A 16,977-nucleotide genomic window follows, 5' to 3' on the forward strand; every position below is an offset into this window, starting at 1 on the left:
TCCGTGGCTGAGCCTTTCTGTGGACCCCATGACAGCGGGAGACAGTGTGTTCCCCGGGAGGGGCACAGCCTCCTCCTGGTGGCCCCCCACCACCCTGATGTCTCAGATCCATGGGGACAGAGAGGCCTCGGGCCAGGTCACCTGTCGTGGCATCGAGCACCCTCCCACAGGCAAAGGGCTTTGGGGTCCGATACCCCCCACTGCTGCCCTGGCCCAGGCACTGCAGACCGTGATTCCTCAGGGACGCTAAGGCCATTTCTTCTTGGATCCTTTTCTTGTTACCAGCCCAACAGCCTTGCACCCAAACGTGTCTGGATACAGCCAGTCCCGCGTCATGCAATGTCCCTGCCCAGCATGTGCCCACGGCCCCAAGTCTGCCTGGAAACTCCAACTTTGCGTCTGCTGTGTGAAATGTGACCTCTGAGGCCCTGAGGAAGCTCATCTCACGCTCTTGGTGACCACACATACCCCTATCAGAAACAAGAACCATGAGGGAGGATGGGACAGGAAGTCCCCCATGGGCAGGACAAGGGGCCATCTCCCAGAGATCCAGGGGTTTCCCAGTGGGCAGGACCTGGGCGCCCATCTTCAATAGACCCAGGGTCCCCCGTCGGCGGGACCCAGATGCCCATCTCCAACAGATCCAGGGCCCTGTGGGGGTGGGACCCAGACGCCCATCACAATACCTCCATCAGCAGTAGCCCCTGGGTGACGAACACAGAGTTAATCTGCACGGCAGACTCCAGGCCGGGCAGTGCCTGGTGGTGGCTGGTCTCTGGAATCTTCTGGCAGACTCCAGGCCACCGTGACAAACCCAAACTGTGTTCCTGGAAACCCACCCTGCTGGGCCCCGCCCACCTTGACTCCTTGCTGTGACACTGGTGGTCAAGGGTCCAGCCCCTGCCCCCCAAACCTCTTGTTGGACACGACTCTCCCTTATGCTCCTGGCTGGGACTGAGCAGTTGTGTTTACGTGAATGGTCGCAGCCCTTGGCTTTATGATGACAGTGACCTCATCTGTGCCCGAGGCCTGCAGTGGGAAAGGCAGGCAGTGTGTAGTGCGGCCCAGTGACCATCCCCCCACCGGGGCCTGGGCGACAGTTCTGGGCTTTAGGGACGCAGAGAGTGAGGGGCCATGGGTCCTGTGTCCCCATCAGTCACATGGGGAGGGACATCGACCAGGGAAGGCGGCCCAGACCCAAGACGGCAAAAAGCCAGCATGATGGGCCCCCACCTGGCAGTGGGGGGAGACCGAGGAGGGTGGTTCCGGGCACGACCAGCATCTGTTATTGAAGCAACAGGTGAACCCACCAGACTTCAGGTTCAGGCCTCAACTCTGTAGATGCGGGAAGAGTCCCCTCGGGGGCTGAACATCAAAACGGATCAGTATCTACGAGCAGCACCACACGTTATGATTCAGTTCTTAGTATCTTCGAATGTAGGTTTTCGAAGGTCTCTGGGCAGAAATCTTGAAATGCATTCCTAAAGGCAAAACATGTTAATTTATCATGGAACCCAAGGACCCACAAAGAAATCAGCTTCAAACTCCTGATTCAACACATGCAGACACACATGTGCACACGCCCACGCACACACAGATGGACACGCACATGTACACTTTCATCCACCGCAAGAAATGCCTGCCTCCCCAAGGCTTTGCCACGTTTATAATTTTATTATACTCTGAATAGAGATGATATTTGAGAAGCAGAGAAAATGACTATACAAAGGTTTATAGAACATTCATTTACATACTGGATATATTCTTTACAATGTAAGAAAAGTAAAAATACCCATTAATAAGTAAGGCAGATAAGGAGACGTGAGGTCTAGGACGCCAGGGATACACGTGGAGACCCTTGAATTCGGTTTGACTTAATGTGGTTATAGGTTAGCACTGGAGGAATACAGCATACGGTTAACAAGCAGGTTAATAGGACCCTGGCTATGACACTGTGGGGGGCAGGCCTCATGACCTCCCCAGGACAGGACCCCTGTGCCTGCTGGCGCCCGGAAGCCAGGTGTCAGGGACAGCGTCTTCCGCAGAGTGACCCCTGGCCTGCGTGGGGGGGGCGGGACAGGGCTCCCCACGGTCTGAGCCCCCAGTTTATGGATTCGTCTTGTTCTGTGAAACGGGTGTGTAACAGGGAGAAATCCGTCATACCAGCTCGCCAGAACCCGCGGAACTGGCTTCCCTTGGCTCCGGAGAGGGAGCGAACTTCCTGACGCCCTGACCCCTGCGAGAAGCCGCAGCTGGCCAGTCAGTTCAAAACGCAAGCGGGTGTGGCTTCTGGAATGCTCCGGACAGGGACTGCACGGGAGGCCCCGATGCCTCGGTCATCCGACGGCCTGTGCTCCCGAATCCCACACCCACCCCTGCTCGGATTTCTAAACGAGCCCTCTTCCTTCATCGGAAGGACCCGGGACCCGGGCTGCTGTCTCTGGGTCAAACTGGGTAGAAGCCATCTCAGGCTCAGGTCCCTTTGGCTGAATTTCTGCCACGAAGGGAAAGCTGTGATGCCAGTGGCCTCTGCCGAGGACCGGGCCACCAAGGCTTCCGGGAGACACTCACAGAGTCTCTCACAGCCACCTCTACACCTGTCAGCGGAGAAGGTCCGCGAAGACCAAGGCAAACATTTGGCACAGAAATGAGGCACTTGTGATCGGTGCAGCTACTGGACCAGCCGGGGACCGTGTCCGCCTTCTCAGTGCCCATGGGGACTCGCGCACTCGGGATGCGCGTGGCCCCACGTTGGTCTCTGACCCGCTTAAAGCAGAGACCTCACGAGACACACTCCCACCCCCTCCTGTGTGGCTGCCGGCGACTCTGGGAGGCCCAAGAGCTGGTCTGGACTTTGCAGAGCCGGGCAGGGCGGGCAGCTCCCGGGGCCGAGAGGCGCCTTACACTGAAGACCAGGCCTTCCTTCCAGCTCCCGTTCTGGGGGACGTGCAGGGCCCTCGGCACGAACGGCACAGCTGGTTTGGTCTCCAAGGTGGTGCAGAGCAACGGACCTCAGCTCAAGAACAGCCTGGAAGGTCTGAGCCTCGTGCTGTTCCTCCTGTCTCTCTGCTCAGGACGCTAGAAACACAGGATCCCACGGGGGCCGCAGAGGTGGGACGAGTGGCCGGCAGCTCACAGAGGGGCGAGTCTAAACCCAAATGTGACCCACCCTCCGGAACCTTCCTCCCCAGAAGGGACGTCACCCGCAGCCCGGAAATGCAACGTTGACCATCAGGCTGCAGGCGGTCGAGGCTGTCAGGGGTGCGGCCCCTGATCACCTGTGCACCCACACGGGCTCGGCCCTGCGGCCTGCAGCGATGGGACCTGTCCCGTCCAGCAACAGGAAAGTGTCATCATAAATAATTTGGCATAAGCAGAATATAAATTACATGAAATGGCATTTCACGTCCCTCTTCTTTCTCCTCTCGCGGCCAGTGCGCCGCTCAGACTTGGCGTGTGAGCAGGAGGCTGGGGCCACCACCGCCGCTGGGCCGAGGCTCTCTGACGTCATCAGGTGACCTCCCGTCCTCACAACCATCGCACTGTCCCCTCCCCAGAGTTCCGGAAGGGCCTGACCTGCATGAGCCTTCGTCAGACGTGCAAACCCTTCTCGGTTAGCCAGCGTCTCTGTCGTGGAGAGAGGTCTCCTCCCGGGAGCACAGGAGGGACCGGAGCCCTCCGCACCGGCGATGGCCCCGCTGCTCACACAGGGCCACAACCAAAGGGCTGGGCGCCCTCTTTCCCACAGACGCCGGCGTGCAAGGAATACGTTTCCTTACACGGCCCCTTCCAACGTGGTGGAGCCCAGGTGGGCGTTGCAGGTGCCCAACTGCCTCCACCCGGGAAGCACCTGGCAGCAGGAATGTGTGGGGAGCAGTCTTCCAGGGGAGGCAGGAGAGGGCGGGCTGTGTCCTCAGATCTATAAAGCCGGAGAGGGATCCCCTTCCCCTCCTGGGGCTGCAGCATCAGGCTCACCAGCCGCCACCCGGCAGACGCCCCGGCCCCCCTCCTGTCTCTGGCGGGAAGGGGCTCAGATCTTCTTAGGGGAGCCAATCATGACCTTTGACACAAAGTTGACGATGGCGCTGGCGGGCTGCTCCGGGTCATGCTCCGCAAATAAGTGGCACACGTTGTCTGTGGCGCTGCCCTGCTTCCGGGCCACAAAACCGAAGACTCTGCGAAAGGAAAGCCAAGGTCAGACTGCCAGCGTCCGTCTGCTTCCTCCCACACTGCAGCCACCGCGACCCGCCACTCATGCTGCCCCCTAGCCCGACACCTGCCCACACCTGCCCGTACCTGCCTGACACCTGTCCACACCTGCCCGACAACCTGTCCACACCTGCCCAAGAACCTGTCCATACCTGCCTGACACCTGTCCACACCTGCCCAACTACCTGCCCACACCTGCCTGACACCTGTCCACACTTGCCTGACTACCTGTCCACACCTGCCCGACAACCTGCCCACACCTGTTTGATATCTGTCTATACCTGTCCAACACCCATCCACACCTGCCCACCTCGCAGGTCAAGCAGGTGTGTGGCTGGCCACTGCCCTGGTCCATTCCTGGCCAGAATCCTGCAGACTCTGGACAGGACGGGCTCCTGGGCCCCCACCCAGCGTGTGGACTGGGGTGTGTCCCAAGGGAGGGCCGGGGTCCTCGGGTACGGGGGCAACCGGCTTGCTCTCTCCTCGATCAGGTTACGTGGGGGGACAGACTTCACGGGGCACCAGGGCAGTGAGGGGAGCGCTCACACCTCCAGGGGTCAGAGCTCCCCTCTCCAGCCCCCTACATCCCAGTCAAGACAACACGCTACCAAGGAGACTGCTTAGAAGCACAGCACATCTAATTATTTTTCTTAGAAGAATGGAACTGTTCTCTGGACAGGCTTCCGTGAGCCCTCAGCTTCCCATAGTGACTTCCATTGTCTGGTTCCCTGGCAAAGCCCCTTCTCCATCTTCGAAAAATGAAGGATTTTTCTGTTCCTGTTTAGCGGTTTCCAAGTGGGCTCGGCTCAAGTAACCCCGATGGCGTCGCACATTCCACGCAGGCACGAGTGCTGTCAGCCCCACGTGCCAGAGCGGGGCAGCCCAGGCCCCACCTGGGGTCTCCGTGCGCTTTATCAGACCCCGAGACAAACATCACTGCGAGATGGGGATGCCAGAGCCAGACCCCTGTGATGTGACATTCCAGGCAATCAAATTTAGGTTACACCGAGGAAGCCGGCCTGGTGAGTGCACACAGCTCCGGAAAGTTCTGGGAGCGCCATGCGGTTTCAGCCCACCATCTGCGTCTGGGAAACACTGACCACCGTGTGGTTCATGCTCACACACAGGCAGTGCTTCCTTCCACCCTGACCTTGACGTGCCCGCCGCGCACGCCGCTCTGAGCAGCCAAAAAGCCACGCAATCCGGTCCTCGATACCCGACCACATGTACAGTCCGAATGGAAGTGCTGTGCCTGCAGAGAAGAGCCCGCAGAAACGCAGACCCTGGGCAGGCTCTTCCCACGGAAAGGGATACTTTCAGTTTTGTTTACGGCAAAACCCAAACCCGCTGGCAGATTCAGTCATTTCCTGACGGAAACCCCATTTGCAAACCTGTAAGAGAATGTACTTTGGAGAAGGAAGGTGCGGCATCCCGGGACCTTACCTCGAGCAGGGGCCGTCTGTGATCCACCTTGCAGATTAAAAGAGGAGGAAGAGTTACGTTAGTTTCTATTAACTTAACGGGCAAAGGATACTTAACGCATCGCTTCATACACACAGGGATTTCTTACTTCCTGTCCTGTGGATCCAGCGCGCAGAAAATCACACTGCTCACGGGGTAGTGCCTCCTGAAGAAGAGCCTGTGGGGACAGGGCAGAGGGGCACAGGGTCCCACCACCGGGTATCAGGGCGACGGTGATGTGTGGGGCAGCCCCCCCCAAAGGCGGTTTTATTACTGGTCAAAGAGCCCTGTGTACCACCATCAGAGGTGGACAGAGCGGGTGTGGGGGGAGCTGGCGCTCGGCAAGAGGGAAGCTCTCAGCAGGGCAACCCTGTGCAAGTGCCAGCCGCGTGGAGGTCGGGACCGAGCCCGGGAGCCCTGGCACCCAGAGAGAGGGGCCAGTGAGCCTGGCCTTCCTGTTCTCAGCCCACGAACCACCCACCATCGCCAGCCGTATTTCCTCGCTGGGGACAGGGCGTCATCAAGGATGGGAACCCAACTCAGCTATGAGGATGCACCTGATGGCGCCAGGGGGAGCTGTCACACTGGCTGCGGGGCAGGTGCCGAGGACGGGTCGGGCTGCACCGGGGAGGGTGGGTGCCAGGGGACCCATCCTGTGCCCCGTGAAGCTCCTGTCGTTCTTCTGCTCTTACTGTTGAGGACCTGGCTCTCTTGCTAACCACACCAGTCTGTTTCCGTAACAGGTAAACGGGAAGTGCATCTGAAATGCCTTCGATCCTGAGGTCAAAGGCTCCGCGGGGGCGGGGGAGGACCAGGCACTGTCTGTGCACCTGACTCCTCGGGCGTGGGCTCTACACTGTTCCCGCCGGAACTCCTACTGCGTAGAAACCACTCGGTGACAGCTCTGATGAAGGCCACCGAGATACTGTCCATCACCCGGATAATCAGACACCGTCTAGACACGTTAAGGTCATCACCTGTTATATAATGTCTGGATTATGATGAACGATTATTACTAGCACGTGTTACTCTTACCCAGAACTAATCATTATTAGGTTACAATCATCTGGACACTGAAATAGTATCTAGCAAGGTCACCTGAGCTCCATGTCACCTGAGACGGGACGACCACCCATCACATGTACGGACACTGAGCAGACCGGTGGGCTCTACCATGGTCCCTGGGTGTTTTTACAGAATCAACTTAAAAGATTTTTGTGTTTAAACATTACACAGGCGGGGCGCCTGGGTGGCTCAGTTGGTTAAGCATCTGAATCTTGATTTCAGCTCAGGTCATGATCTCACGGTTCGTGGGTTCAAACCCCACATCCAGCTCTGTGCTGACAGTGTGGAGCCCGCTTGGGATTCTCTCTCTCTCTGTCTGCCCCTCCCCTGCTCGCTTGCGCAGTCTCCCTCTCAAATAAACTTAAAAAAAATTTTTTTTTAACTAAATAAAAATTATACACACGTGTGTGATACTCAAAGGTCCAAATCTCTCTCTCTTCTGACAATTTTACCACATCCTAAGAAGAAAACCTTTGGGCTGAATATCAGGGGTTGCGCATGGCTCCTGGGAGGTGCGAAAGGACAGGGGAGTACGGGTGATGGACGCGTCCCCAGGGGCCGCGCAGGCTGGTGGGGGGTCTGGCCCTGGGGGTGCCCCGGGGACTCACTTCCTCTGGTTGTCGGTCAGGGTGATGCCCTGGGCGGACACCTTGAAGTGCACAACGGTGCACAAGGGAGGCGGCTCCTGGACCAGCGTGAGGCTCAGGGCCTTCTGGACGGCCTGGTGGCCGGTGAGCGACTCCGTCTCCACCGAGTTCAGGTACCAGACGTTGCAGGCTGCGAGACGCAACGGGGAGACGCTGTGTTAGTGTGACCCCTGCCAGGTGCCCCGGTGCAGAGCTCTTGGCCCCCGATCCCGAACGCGTGGGGAGCGAGGGACCGGGGACACACCTGCCCTGAGGCCCCAACCCGGGAGTCTCCTGGCATCCCCGGTGGGGCTGGGGTCCCCTCCCCAGCCTTAGTGTGGGCGTGAGTCCACAGATAAGCAAATGTGCCAGAGGGAGGCATTTGTGTGATCCATGTGGGCCAGGCCGGTCAGCCTGTCCTGCCTGTGCCACGTGCTGCCACGGGCTGGGGGCTTCTCTGCAGCAGCTTCTCTCAGGGAAAGCAAACTGCTGAGTGCAAGTGGGGCTTAGTAAACAGCCCGATGGCGCTGAGCCCGGATCCCTGCAGCTCATGCAGATGCGGACGTTGGGCTTTGGGGGCGCGTGGGAGGTCTGCGTCACTGTGCCTGCCACCTGCTCCCTACAGGAGCCATGGCCTTGCCTGGCCGACCACCACCACCGTGTCCCCCGGAGCACAGCCGCCCGCGCCCCTGCCAGCCGGACACCAGGGTACGTGTGAGTGCCCACAGCCGGCGAGCTGCTAGCCATCCGCTGCTTCCAGGCAAATGCTGCGAGCCACAGCTAATTCACAGCTAACTTTTAAAGTTTGGGAAGCTCTGGGCCTCGAAGCCTCAGTGCCTCAGTGAGACCTGGGTTTGCGCCAACAAGTTCACGTGCCCTCGATCCCGGGGTGCCAGGCGCTACAAGCCTGCTGGCCAGGCTCTTTACCGACGTAGCAGGGAAAAGCCACCCGAATCCAATCGTCGGAGTCTCTGGAACAGGCCCAACTGGAAAGGCCAAGAATGAAGGAAGCAGGTTCCAGAAAACCTCCCGGGCGGCATCTTCTGCCGGAGCGTCCCCCACAAGGAGCCTCCGACAGGCTCAGTGGGGAGTTTCCCCCGAGACACTAACTTTTCTCTGCAAAGTTCCCCGAAGCATCCGCTCACTCCTGCCCTCACCAAGGGGAGCTGGAGACTTCACCCCTGTCGTGGCCAGACGCGCCCTGTGCTGTCAGGATCGTTCAGAGAGAAGTTTCCACCCCGAACACCAGTGTTTCCGTTTCCCCGAGCTCCACTGACGTTGCTCAGTCCTGAGGACACTCAGTGCGTGTCCGGCCGTGACAGACACTTCACAGACACCATCTCACCCAGTCTGCACCCTGTCCCGGGTGGAGAGGCATATGAGTGAGGACACTGCGGCCTGGAGGTGCCGGGAAGGTGCCAGAAATCTCGCAGCCCCTGGGTGTCCAAGCCCCCGTGCCACCCCAGCTTCGTGCTGGCCGCTGCAGCGCCTACCGAGAACCTACTGGGTACCAGGCAGGTTCCCTGAGAAATGTCGGCCAATGTTCTGAAGGGTGAGCTGTGGCCTTTACCGTGTGCGACTGTCCCCGGCCACAGATATGCCTGCAGACGACGCCCCGTGCTCGTCCCGACCGCAGATGCCCCTTTAGACGCCCGCACCTGCACCTGCACGTTCCCACCAGGAGGGGGTGATCAGGGGCAGGCGGAAACGGGAGACACACCCCACTGCTCCCTGCTGGCGGCCACCGTCCCCACCATCCCCAGGGGACCTGCAGCTGCCATCTGACCTTGAGAGCTTTACAGGTGCCATCTTGGGGCAGAGCGTGGGTCAACACAAAGTCCTCACAACTGCAGCCGCCCAGCGCTCGGCCCCTGCCACGCTCTGACCAGACGGACTTTTATGAAACGCGGGCGTGAACCAGGACTGCGCTGGCGGACGATAACCGGGCAGCATTTATCAGGAGGCTTGGAGAACAGGGCTGCACTCGCTGACCCAGAGGTCCCGCCTCTGAGAAGGCTTAGAAAGGAGGGCGACCAACCCAACCTTCTCACAACCAATGTGACAGGGGAGCGCAGGGGCCGCGGCTGACGCTGCGCTGTGGTTCGCAGGGAAGCCAGAAAGGGAGGAATTCTCGGCACAAGGAGAAGACGTTTTCTTTTCCTCCTTGGTTGTATCGAGACGAGAAGACGGATGCGAGCGGAGCCCTGGCACGTAGCCACCTCCTGAGTTAGGTGCTCGAACCCTCGCGCCTCACGCCCTTGGCTCGCGCAGTGATCGTACACCAGCTCTTTCTGGAAGCCGCACACACAGTAGAGGTTAATGGGGAAAGCGGACTAGAAACCACATCCGTGCTACGGTCAGGCGTATAAAATAACACGCATGAGTGTGAGAGCGGGAGCTGGATGGGTGCCTGGAAAATTTACCATACTGTGACTTTCGGGGGGTGGACATTCTGCCTTTGATTTCATTCCTGTCACTGTGATGCGGTTCCAAAAAAAAAAGAAAAAAGAAAATTCTGATCTAACTACAGTGAAATCCCACACAGCTGGCACGGCCTGGCTCTGAGCCAGGACAGATTGCCACCAATCTCACCCCCGCTCCCTTGCGGCACCACAAATGGCCTTTTGATGAGGAGTCGGGGTTTGGGGAATCTGGGTCCTGAGGGCAGAGCCACGTGGTCCTTCCTCAAAGCAGAAAAGGGAGGCTGCCCCTCCTGGGGACTGCTCTGCTGAGCCCGAGGGTCCCGGAGCCCCTGCCTTCCAGGAGACGAAGGGGTATGTCCTGGGGGGACCCGGCCCCCGACCAGCGCTCCAGGTGGGAACGACCACGTGCAGTGGGGCCACACCCATCAGACCCCTAGGGATCAAAGCCTCAGGGACACACGGGTTCCCCCAGCCCGTTTCTGGGAATGTGGGTCCTAAGACAGCGATGCAAGATTCAGAAAAACAGACGTGATGCAGACAGCGCTGCCTGTACTGAGCAGCCAGAGAGAAGTCAAGCAAAGAAACAGCCAGACGAGCGACCGTGAGGAGCCGAACCACGAGATGGACCATTTCGCAGCCACTGAAAACGAGACCCACATCGTGTGCAAAAAACGGCGACCTGCTTACGTGACGTGAAGAAAGGAAAAACATCCAGGGCGCGTGGGAAACTCACTTCCTCTCTCTCCAGTGTCTTCCCTTCCTTTAACTTACAGATCAGACTTCTTTTATAAAGAAAAGAAATGTCGTGACATGGCTAGTTTAAGAACACAACCTGACGTTTCTGGGAAACGTGCCAAAGGCCTGGTAATGCCTTCTCTGGACGGAACGCAGCCGCTGCTTTCCCAGCACCAGGGAAGAGTGCGGCCCAAACCCCAACAGTCACTGAGGCCAGAACAACCCACAGGGCCTGGGCCCAAAGGAGGAGAAGACGTGTGCGTCCTTGCTGGAGCTGCCCACTCCTGCTAACACTCCCTAGTGCGGCTTCCTCGGCTTGACGGGGAGGAGACTCGGAGAATTCAGGGAATTCGAGAACCACTGCCAGTTCTGAAGGTGGATTAGGACACACGCAAAATTTAAGAAAAATCAGGGGCGCCCGGGGGTCAGTCAATTAAGAGTCCGACTTCGGCTCAGGTCATGATCTCACGGTTCGTGAGTTCGAGCCCTGCCTCAGGCTCTGTGCCGACAGCTTGGAGCCTGGGGCCTGTTTCAGATTCTGTGTCTCCCTCTCTCTCTCTGCCCCTCCCCTACTGGCTCTCCTTACTCTCAAAAATAAAATAAACATTTAAAAAACAAAATTTAAGAAAAAACACTAAATCCATTTCCTTGAAGTGATCGCCAGTGGGACAGTCTGACCGCCTTCTGGCCACAGTCGTCCCACACTGTGGGGCCTTGGGGAGCTCCCTGCTGGCTCTGTCCTCGCTCCGGCCACGGATCTGTGTCCTGATGCCACTCCCAGCCTTGTCACCCAGGAAGTGCTGCGTGGAAATTTAACCGCCTCCATGTGTCTTAGAAACATGAGATTTTAAAAGGACATTGTGTAAACGCTCAGCTCAGATGCTCACAGAAGACTCCAGGGTCCTGCCTCAAGTCCTGGGAACTGCCACCCTTCACAAAGGCAAACCAATGATAACTGCCGCATGTTACTGAACGAGACTATAAAGTGAACCTAAAAATGATACCCTGCAATAGAAGAAAAGGCTTTTGTTTTCTAAATACACACAGTGCAAGGAAGATGGGCAGAGAGAGAAGGAGAGAAGAGAATCCTGAGCAGGGCTCAAACTCGTGAAGTGGTGAGATCGTGACCTGAGCCCAAACCAAGAGTCAAGAGGCTCAACCAACAGAGCCACGCAGGTGCCCCGAACAAAAAGCTTTAACATCTAAAAATAAGGGCGATTGTGGTTCCCAATTACGAGTAACTAATTCATTGATCCATTTATTAATTGCACATTTGTTGGGAAAATGTTTGATAACCATGATGCTTAAGGAGAAACTTGCCAGGCAGCTTGCCGTGAGATGATATAAAGCCAAGTGCACAGTCCAGAGGCGTGTGGGCTGGGGTGTAAACCTGAGCTGAGCACAAGCGGAGATGTCACAGCAGGGGGGAAAGGCCATTTCTCCCGGGCCAGGAAGAGCATTTTTCCATGAAAGCACAGTGGCAGGCAAACAACAACCTTGTGGGTGACCACATTATAGTTCCCAAGGCAGTTTTCAATGTCAGATTCACTTGGTCTCTGCAGCCATGCTGTGGCAAGAGATCATTATCATTATACTAAGATCTGTGTGGCTGAGTGCATCACCGGAGGTCAAAACCCTGAGTGGCAGAGCCTGGACTTGAACCTAGGACTCACACAGCCACATTCCACATTTTTGGGGTTTCATGTTCTAACGTACTCGCTGTTTGGGGCAAACTCTGTCACCTTTGTTCTGGCCACACAAAACTTACCCCTCAAGGATAAGTCTGAAAAGAGTTCAACACAAAATCATTCGTTGTGAAACCAGAGAGATGAACTTTAGCTGAGCAAGAGGCAGAGAGACAGGGAGTTATTGCACAGAAGAACAATGCACGTTGTACAGAGGAAGAAAATAGCTGTATGTTTCACTGACCTCCATCACAGAGCCACAGTTGTAAGCTATTCTACAGATAAGAGGTGCAGAAAGGAGGTATTTCGAGCCCAGGCCTCCAGCAGACTCCGAAATTCCTTCCCCAACATTTCTGAAAGCAAACGCCCACCATGTATGAAAGGCCTCCTGTGGGGAACTGGGTTCCCTCACAGCTGCAGACCCACAGGAGTCCTGTGGCCTCAGCCTTGTCCACACTGGGGCCACTAGGGCTGCATCTAATGCTGCAACAGTGACCAGGGTGACAGAGCGTGGCAGGAAACAAGATTACTATACAAGTCAATCCCTTACCATCCACCAGCAGAGGACAATCACAATTTGGAACTAAAAGAACAAAACAATTTAGGTTAGCAGCTCCAAAAGCAGAATACCTAGGTATAAATCCAATAAAATTATGTATAAGATCTATTTACGAGAAAAACTACAAAACTTTGAAAAAATAAACAATAACTGAATAAATGGAGAGATTCCACTTTATGAATAGGAGGGCTCAATTTTGTCAAGATGTCAGTTCTTCCTAACTTGATCTCTAGATTCAATACAATTCCAATAAAGATTCCAGCAAGTTATTTTGTGGATATTGACAAACCAGTTCTGGAGTTTCTATGGAAGCAAAACACCAAGAAGAGCCAAAATAAGATCAAAGGAGAAGCACCGAGTTGGAAGACTGACAGTACCTGACTTCAAGATCTGTTAGAAAGCTGGAAGTCAAGGCTGTATCACTGGTAAAAGAACAGACAGAGAGATCAATGGAACACAACAGACAGCAGAGAAATAGACCCCCAACAATACAGTCAACTGATCTTTGACAAAAGAGCAAAGACAACGCCATGGAGCAAAGATGGTCTCTTCAACAGATGGTGTGGGAAGGACATCCCCGTGCAAAACAGGGACTCTAGACAGAGACACCACCCCCCAACACTCAGAGTGGACCACAGACCTGAATGTAACATGTAAAACTAGAACTCTTCTGGAAGATCCCACAGGAGAAAATCAGGATCACCTTGGGTTTGGTGATAATTTTTTTAGATACAACACAAAAGACACAACCCACGAAATAAAGAAATGGTGGACTGGATTTCGTTAAAATTAAAAACTTCTGCTCTGCAAGAGACAGCACCAAGAGCATGAGAAGGTGAGCCACAGATGGGAGAAAATATTTGCAAAAGACATGTCCGATAAAGGACTGATCTCCAAAATATACAAAGAACTCTTACCAGTCAACAATAAGAAAACAACCAACCCGGGGTGCCTGGGTGGCTCAGTCGGTTAAGCATCTGACTTCGGCTCAGGTCATGATCTCATGGTTCGTGGGTTTGAGCCCCACGTTGGGCTCTGTACTGACGGTTCAGAGCCTGGAGCTGCTTCGGATTCTGTATCTCCCTCTCTCTCTCTGTCTCTCCCCCGATCGTGCTCTGTATTCTCTCTCTCTCTCAAAAATAAACATTAAAAACAACCAACCCAACTAAAAAAATGGACGAAGCACCTTAACAGATCTCTCACCCAAGAAAGTATACAGATAGCAAAGATGAAGAGATGACCCCCGTCATGGTCCATCATGGAAATGCAGGTGAAAACATGGCACCTCACTACACACCTATTAGAACGGCCAAACTCCAGAACCCTCATGACACCCAGTGCTGGCGAGGATGCTGAGCGGCGGGAACGCTCACTCATGGCTGGTGGGAACGCAAAATGGCGCGGCCACTCTGCAAGACACTGCTGGAAACATGCTCCCACCACCCGATCCAGCAGCCGTACTCCTTGGCATTTACCCAGAGGAGGGGACATCAGAAACCTGCACACGATGTTTATGGCAGCTTTACTCAGTTGCCGAAAGCTGGAAGCAACCGGGATGTCCCTCAGCAGGTGAACAGATACATAAGCTGCGGTCCATCCAGATGATGGAGTATTACTTGGCACCAGAAAAAAAACAAAAATGAGCCACCGAGCCATGAAAAGACACGAAGGAGACTTATACAACATCGCTAAGTGACAAAAGCCAATGTGAGAAGGCCACCAACCATACGATCCAGCTATGAGACGTTCTAGAAAAGGCACAACTTCAGAGACAGTAAAAGGACCAGTGTTACCAGGGGTTTGGAGGGCAGGGATGAGGACGGAGCACGGAGGAGTTTAAGGACAACAAAGTTACCTTGGGTGACCCCCTAACGGTGGATATGCATCATTGTAACATTTGTGCAAACCCACCGAGTGACTACCACCAAGAGTGAGCCCCAGTGTAGACTGCGGACTCTGGGTGATAATGATGTGTAAACGCTGTAACGGGGGGCGCCGTGCATGCAGGGGCAGGGGGGTGTGTGGGAAATCTCTGCATCTTCAATTTTGACGTGAGCCTTAAAGCACTCTAAGGAATAGTCTATTAATTAAAAAAATAAAGTGCCCAGGCAAGCCCCGTGGGGAGGGACTGTGCCCCCTGGGCTGGGGGCAGCGCGGGGGAAACAGTCAGCCTATTTAGTGAAGCCCTCTGAAAGCTCTTATATTTACAGCTGGAGGTGCGGCCCCCGCACCCCATCTCCCCAGATGAAACACAGCTCTGGACTTTCTCCTACTGTCTGGTCTTGTTTGTGGTGGGGTATCTATAGCCTGGGGAGTCCTGGTTCTGTCCCCCCGCACTCGGTGCCCACCCTGTCCTGGGGTGGCTTCCAGAAAAGGAAGCTCCTTCAGGCACACAGCTGGGAAAGGAAACCCGCAGACCCGAGGTGACAAAGGAGGCCGTGTCACTGATCCCCCTTCTGCCCCCAGGAACCAGGACGTGGGAGCGCGAAGCCAGCTACTGACCTGCCCCTTGCTTGAGGAGCTCGGCGGCTGAGTTGGCCGCCGTCTGGGGAGAACTATCGGCTATTTCCTCCAGCGGATCTGCGAGAAGGAACAAGAAAGAAAATGCAGAAATGAGTCCGGCTCATCGGAAAACAATCTTCAGGACACCATTACACTCGTGACCGGGTTCCCAGCTGGTGACCAGCGCCGGTCTGCGGAGCTGAGATGGTCTCCTGGGGACCACGGCCCCACCCGCAGAAACCAGCACCAGGTTCTGGGCAGGGGGTACGGCGACACGAGCCGGAAAGACCTCTTCCTCACCTCTGCATCGCTGTGTACCAACAATTTCAAAAGGTACATTGCACTCACCTGTATTTTAAAATCACCACTATGGGATACAGTAATGTTCTGTGAAATTAATACTGCCTACCTAGGGAGCTGGGAAATATGGCCAATCCCACCGTTATGAGGCAAGGGCTTTAGTTCCCTAACTACAGAGATGGTCAGACCGTCACAAAGGTGAAGAGAATACTTTGTCACCTAAGCTCAAAAATATCAACGCCCTGCTGAACTCGTAGAATCGCAAAAATTAGCGCGAACGGCCTTGAAGGTCTCTCGCTGCGGGCATTTTCTATCCAGGGGAACGGTTCACAAAGCGCGTCAGGTGACGGTGTTGCTGAGGGCGGCCTCGGGTCTGCAGGCTGGGGTGCATCACCGGATGCTCAGCCTTTAGGGTTTACCCACAGAGCAACACTCTGGTCTGGTTTCCCTCAACGGATCGTCACGGACCCGGCACTGCTGTGCCCGACACGTACACACCCACACACCTGCACGCGCACACACACACGCAAGCACGTGCACACACATACGTGGGCACACACACGTGCGCGCACACGCCAAGCCAGCACCGGGGACCCGCGGGCGTACCTCTGTCTGGAATGAGCAGCTTGCAGGGCAAAGCCAAGGGTGTGATGGAATGCTGACACACCAAAGCCGTCAGGCTCCCTGCAAACAGACGAGCAGACTAGAGTTAACACGGCCCTAAATACCGCATCGCTCGGCCGATTTACCTGCGGGAAAGAAGCCGCCGCGGAGGGTGAGCCTTTATATTTTTAGCAACTAACACGCCCCATGATTGTGGGACTTTGCGCAGAACTTCAATAAAGCGACAAGTGCAGGTGAACAGCTAAGAAGTGGGGGCGCCTGGGGGCTCAAGCAGGTAACCGTCCGACTTCGGCTCAGGTCATGATCTGGAGGTCTGTGAGTTCGAGACCCTCATCAGGCTCTGTGCTGACAGCTCAGAGCCTGGAGCCCGTTTCGATTCTGTGTCTCCCTCTCTCTCTGCCCCTCCCCCATTCGTGCTCTGTCTCTCTCTCTCTCTCTCAAAAATAAAATAAAAACATTAAAAAAAAAAAAAAACAGGGGCGCCTGGGTGGCGCAGTCGGTTAAGCGTCCGACTTCAGCCAGGTCACGATCTCGCGATCTGTGAGTTCGAGCCCCGCGTCGGGCTCTGGGCTGATGGCTCAGAGCCTGGAGCCTGTTTCCGATTCTGTGTCTCCCTCTCTCTGCCCCTCCCCCGTTCGTGTTCTGTCTCTCGCTGTCCCAAAAATAAATAAACATTGAAAAAAAAAATTAAAAAAAAAAAAAAAAAAAAAAAAAACAGCTAAGAGGTAAAGAAACTGCAAGTGACTCTCAGCCCAGACACACAGTCACCAATTTATAAAGAGTAAGTC

General features: G+C 55.5%; 1 protein-coding gene across 1 annotated transcript in view; it reads right to left on the reverse strand.

Moving 5' to 3' along the window:
- Positions 1 to 1,659: 1,659 nt before the first annotated feature.
- Positions 1,660 to 16,977, reverse strand: part of TNS3 (tensin 3) — a 169,598-nt gene continuing 154,280 nt past the window's right edge. Inside the window, exons 24-29 of the mRNA XM_047095317.1 lie at positions 16,172 to 16,249; positions 15,266 to 15,343; positions 7,344 to 7,512; positions 5,780 to 5,848; positions 5,653 to 5,679; positions 1,660 to 4,175 (exon numbers count right to left, since the gene is read on the reverse strand). Coding sequence (XP_046951273.1) covers positions 4,031 to 4,175; positions 5,653 to 5,679; positions 5,780 to 5,848; positions 7,344 to 7,512; positions 15,266 to 15,343; positions 16,172 to 16,249 — 566 coding nt within the window. The 3' untranslated portion in view covers positions 1,660 to 4,030. The remainder of the gene's footprint in view (positions 4,176 to 5,652; positions 5,680 to 5,779; positions 5,849 to 7,343; positions 7,513 to 15,265; positions 15,344 to 16,171; positions 16,250 to 16,977) is intronic.

Source organism: Lynx rufus, unplaced genomic scaffold (assembly GCF_022079265.1).
Source record: "Lynx rufus isolate CCGP_SWC_20201006 ecotype Redwood Valley unplaced genomic scaffold, mLynRuf1.p SCAF_4, whole genome shotgun sequence".
Lineage (NCBI taxonomy): Eukaryota > Metazoa > Chordata > Mammalia > Carnivora > Felidae > Lynx > Lynx rufus.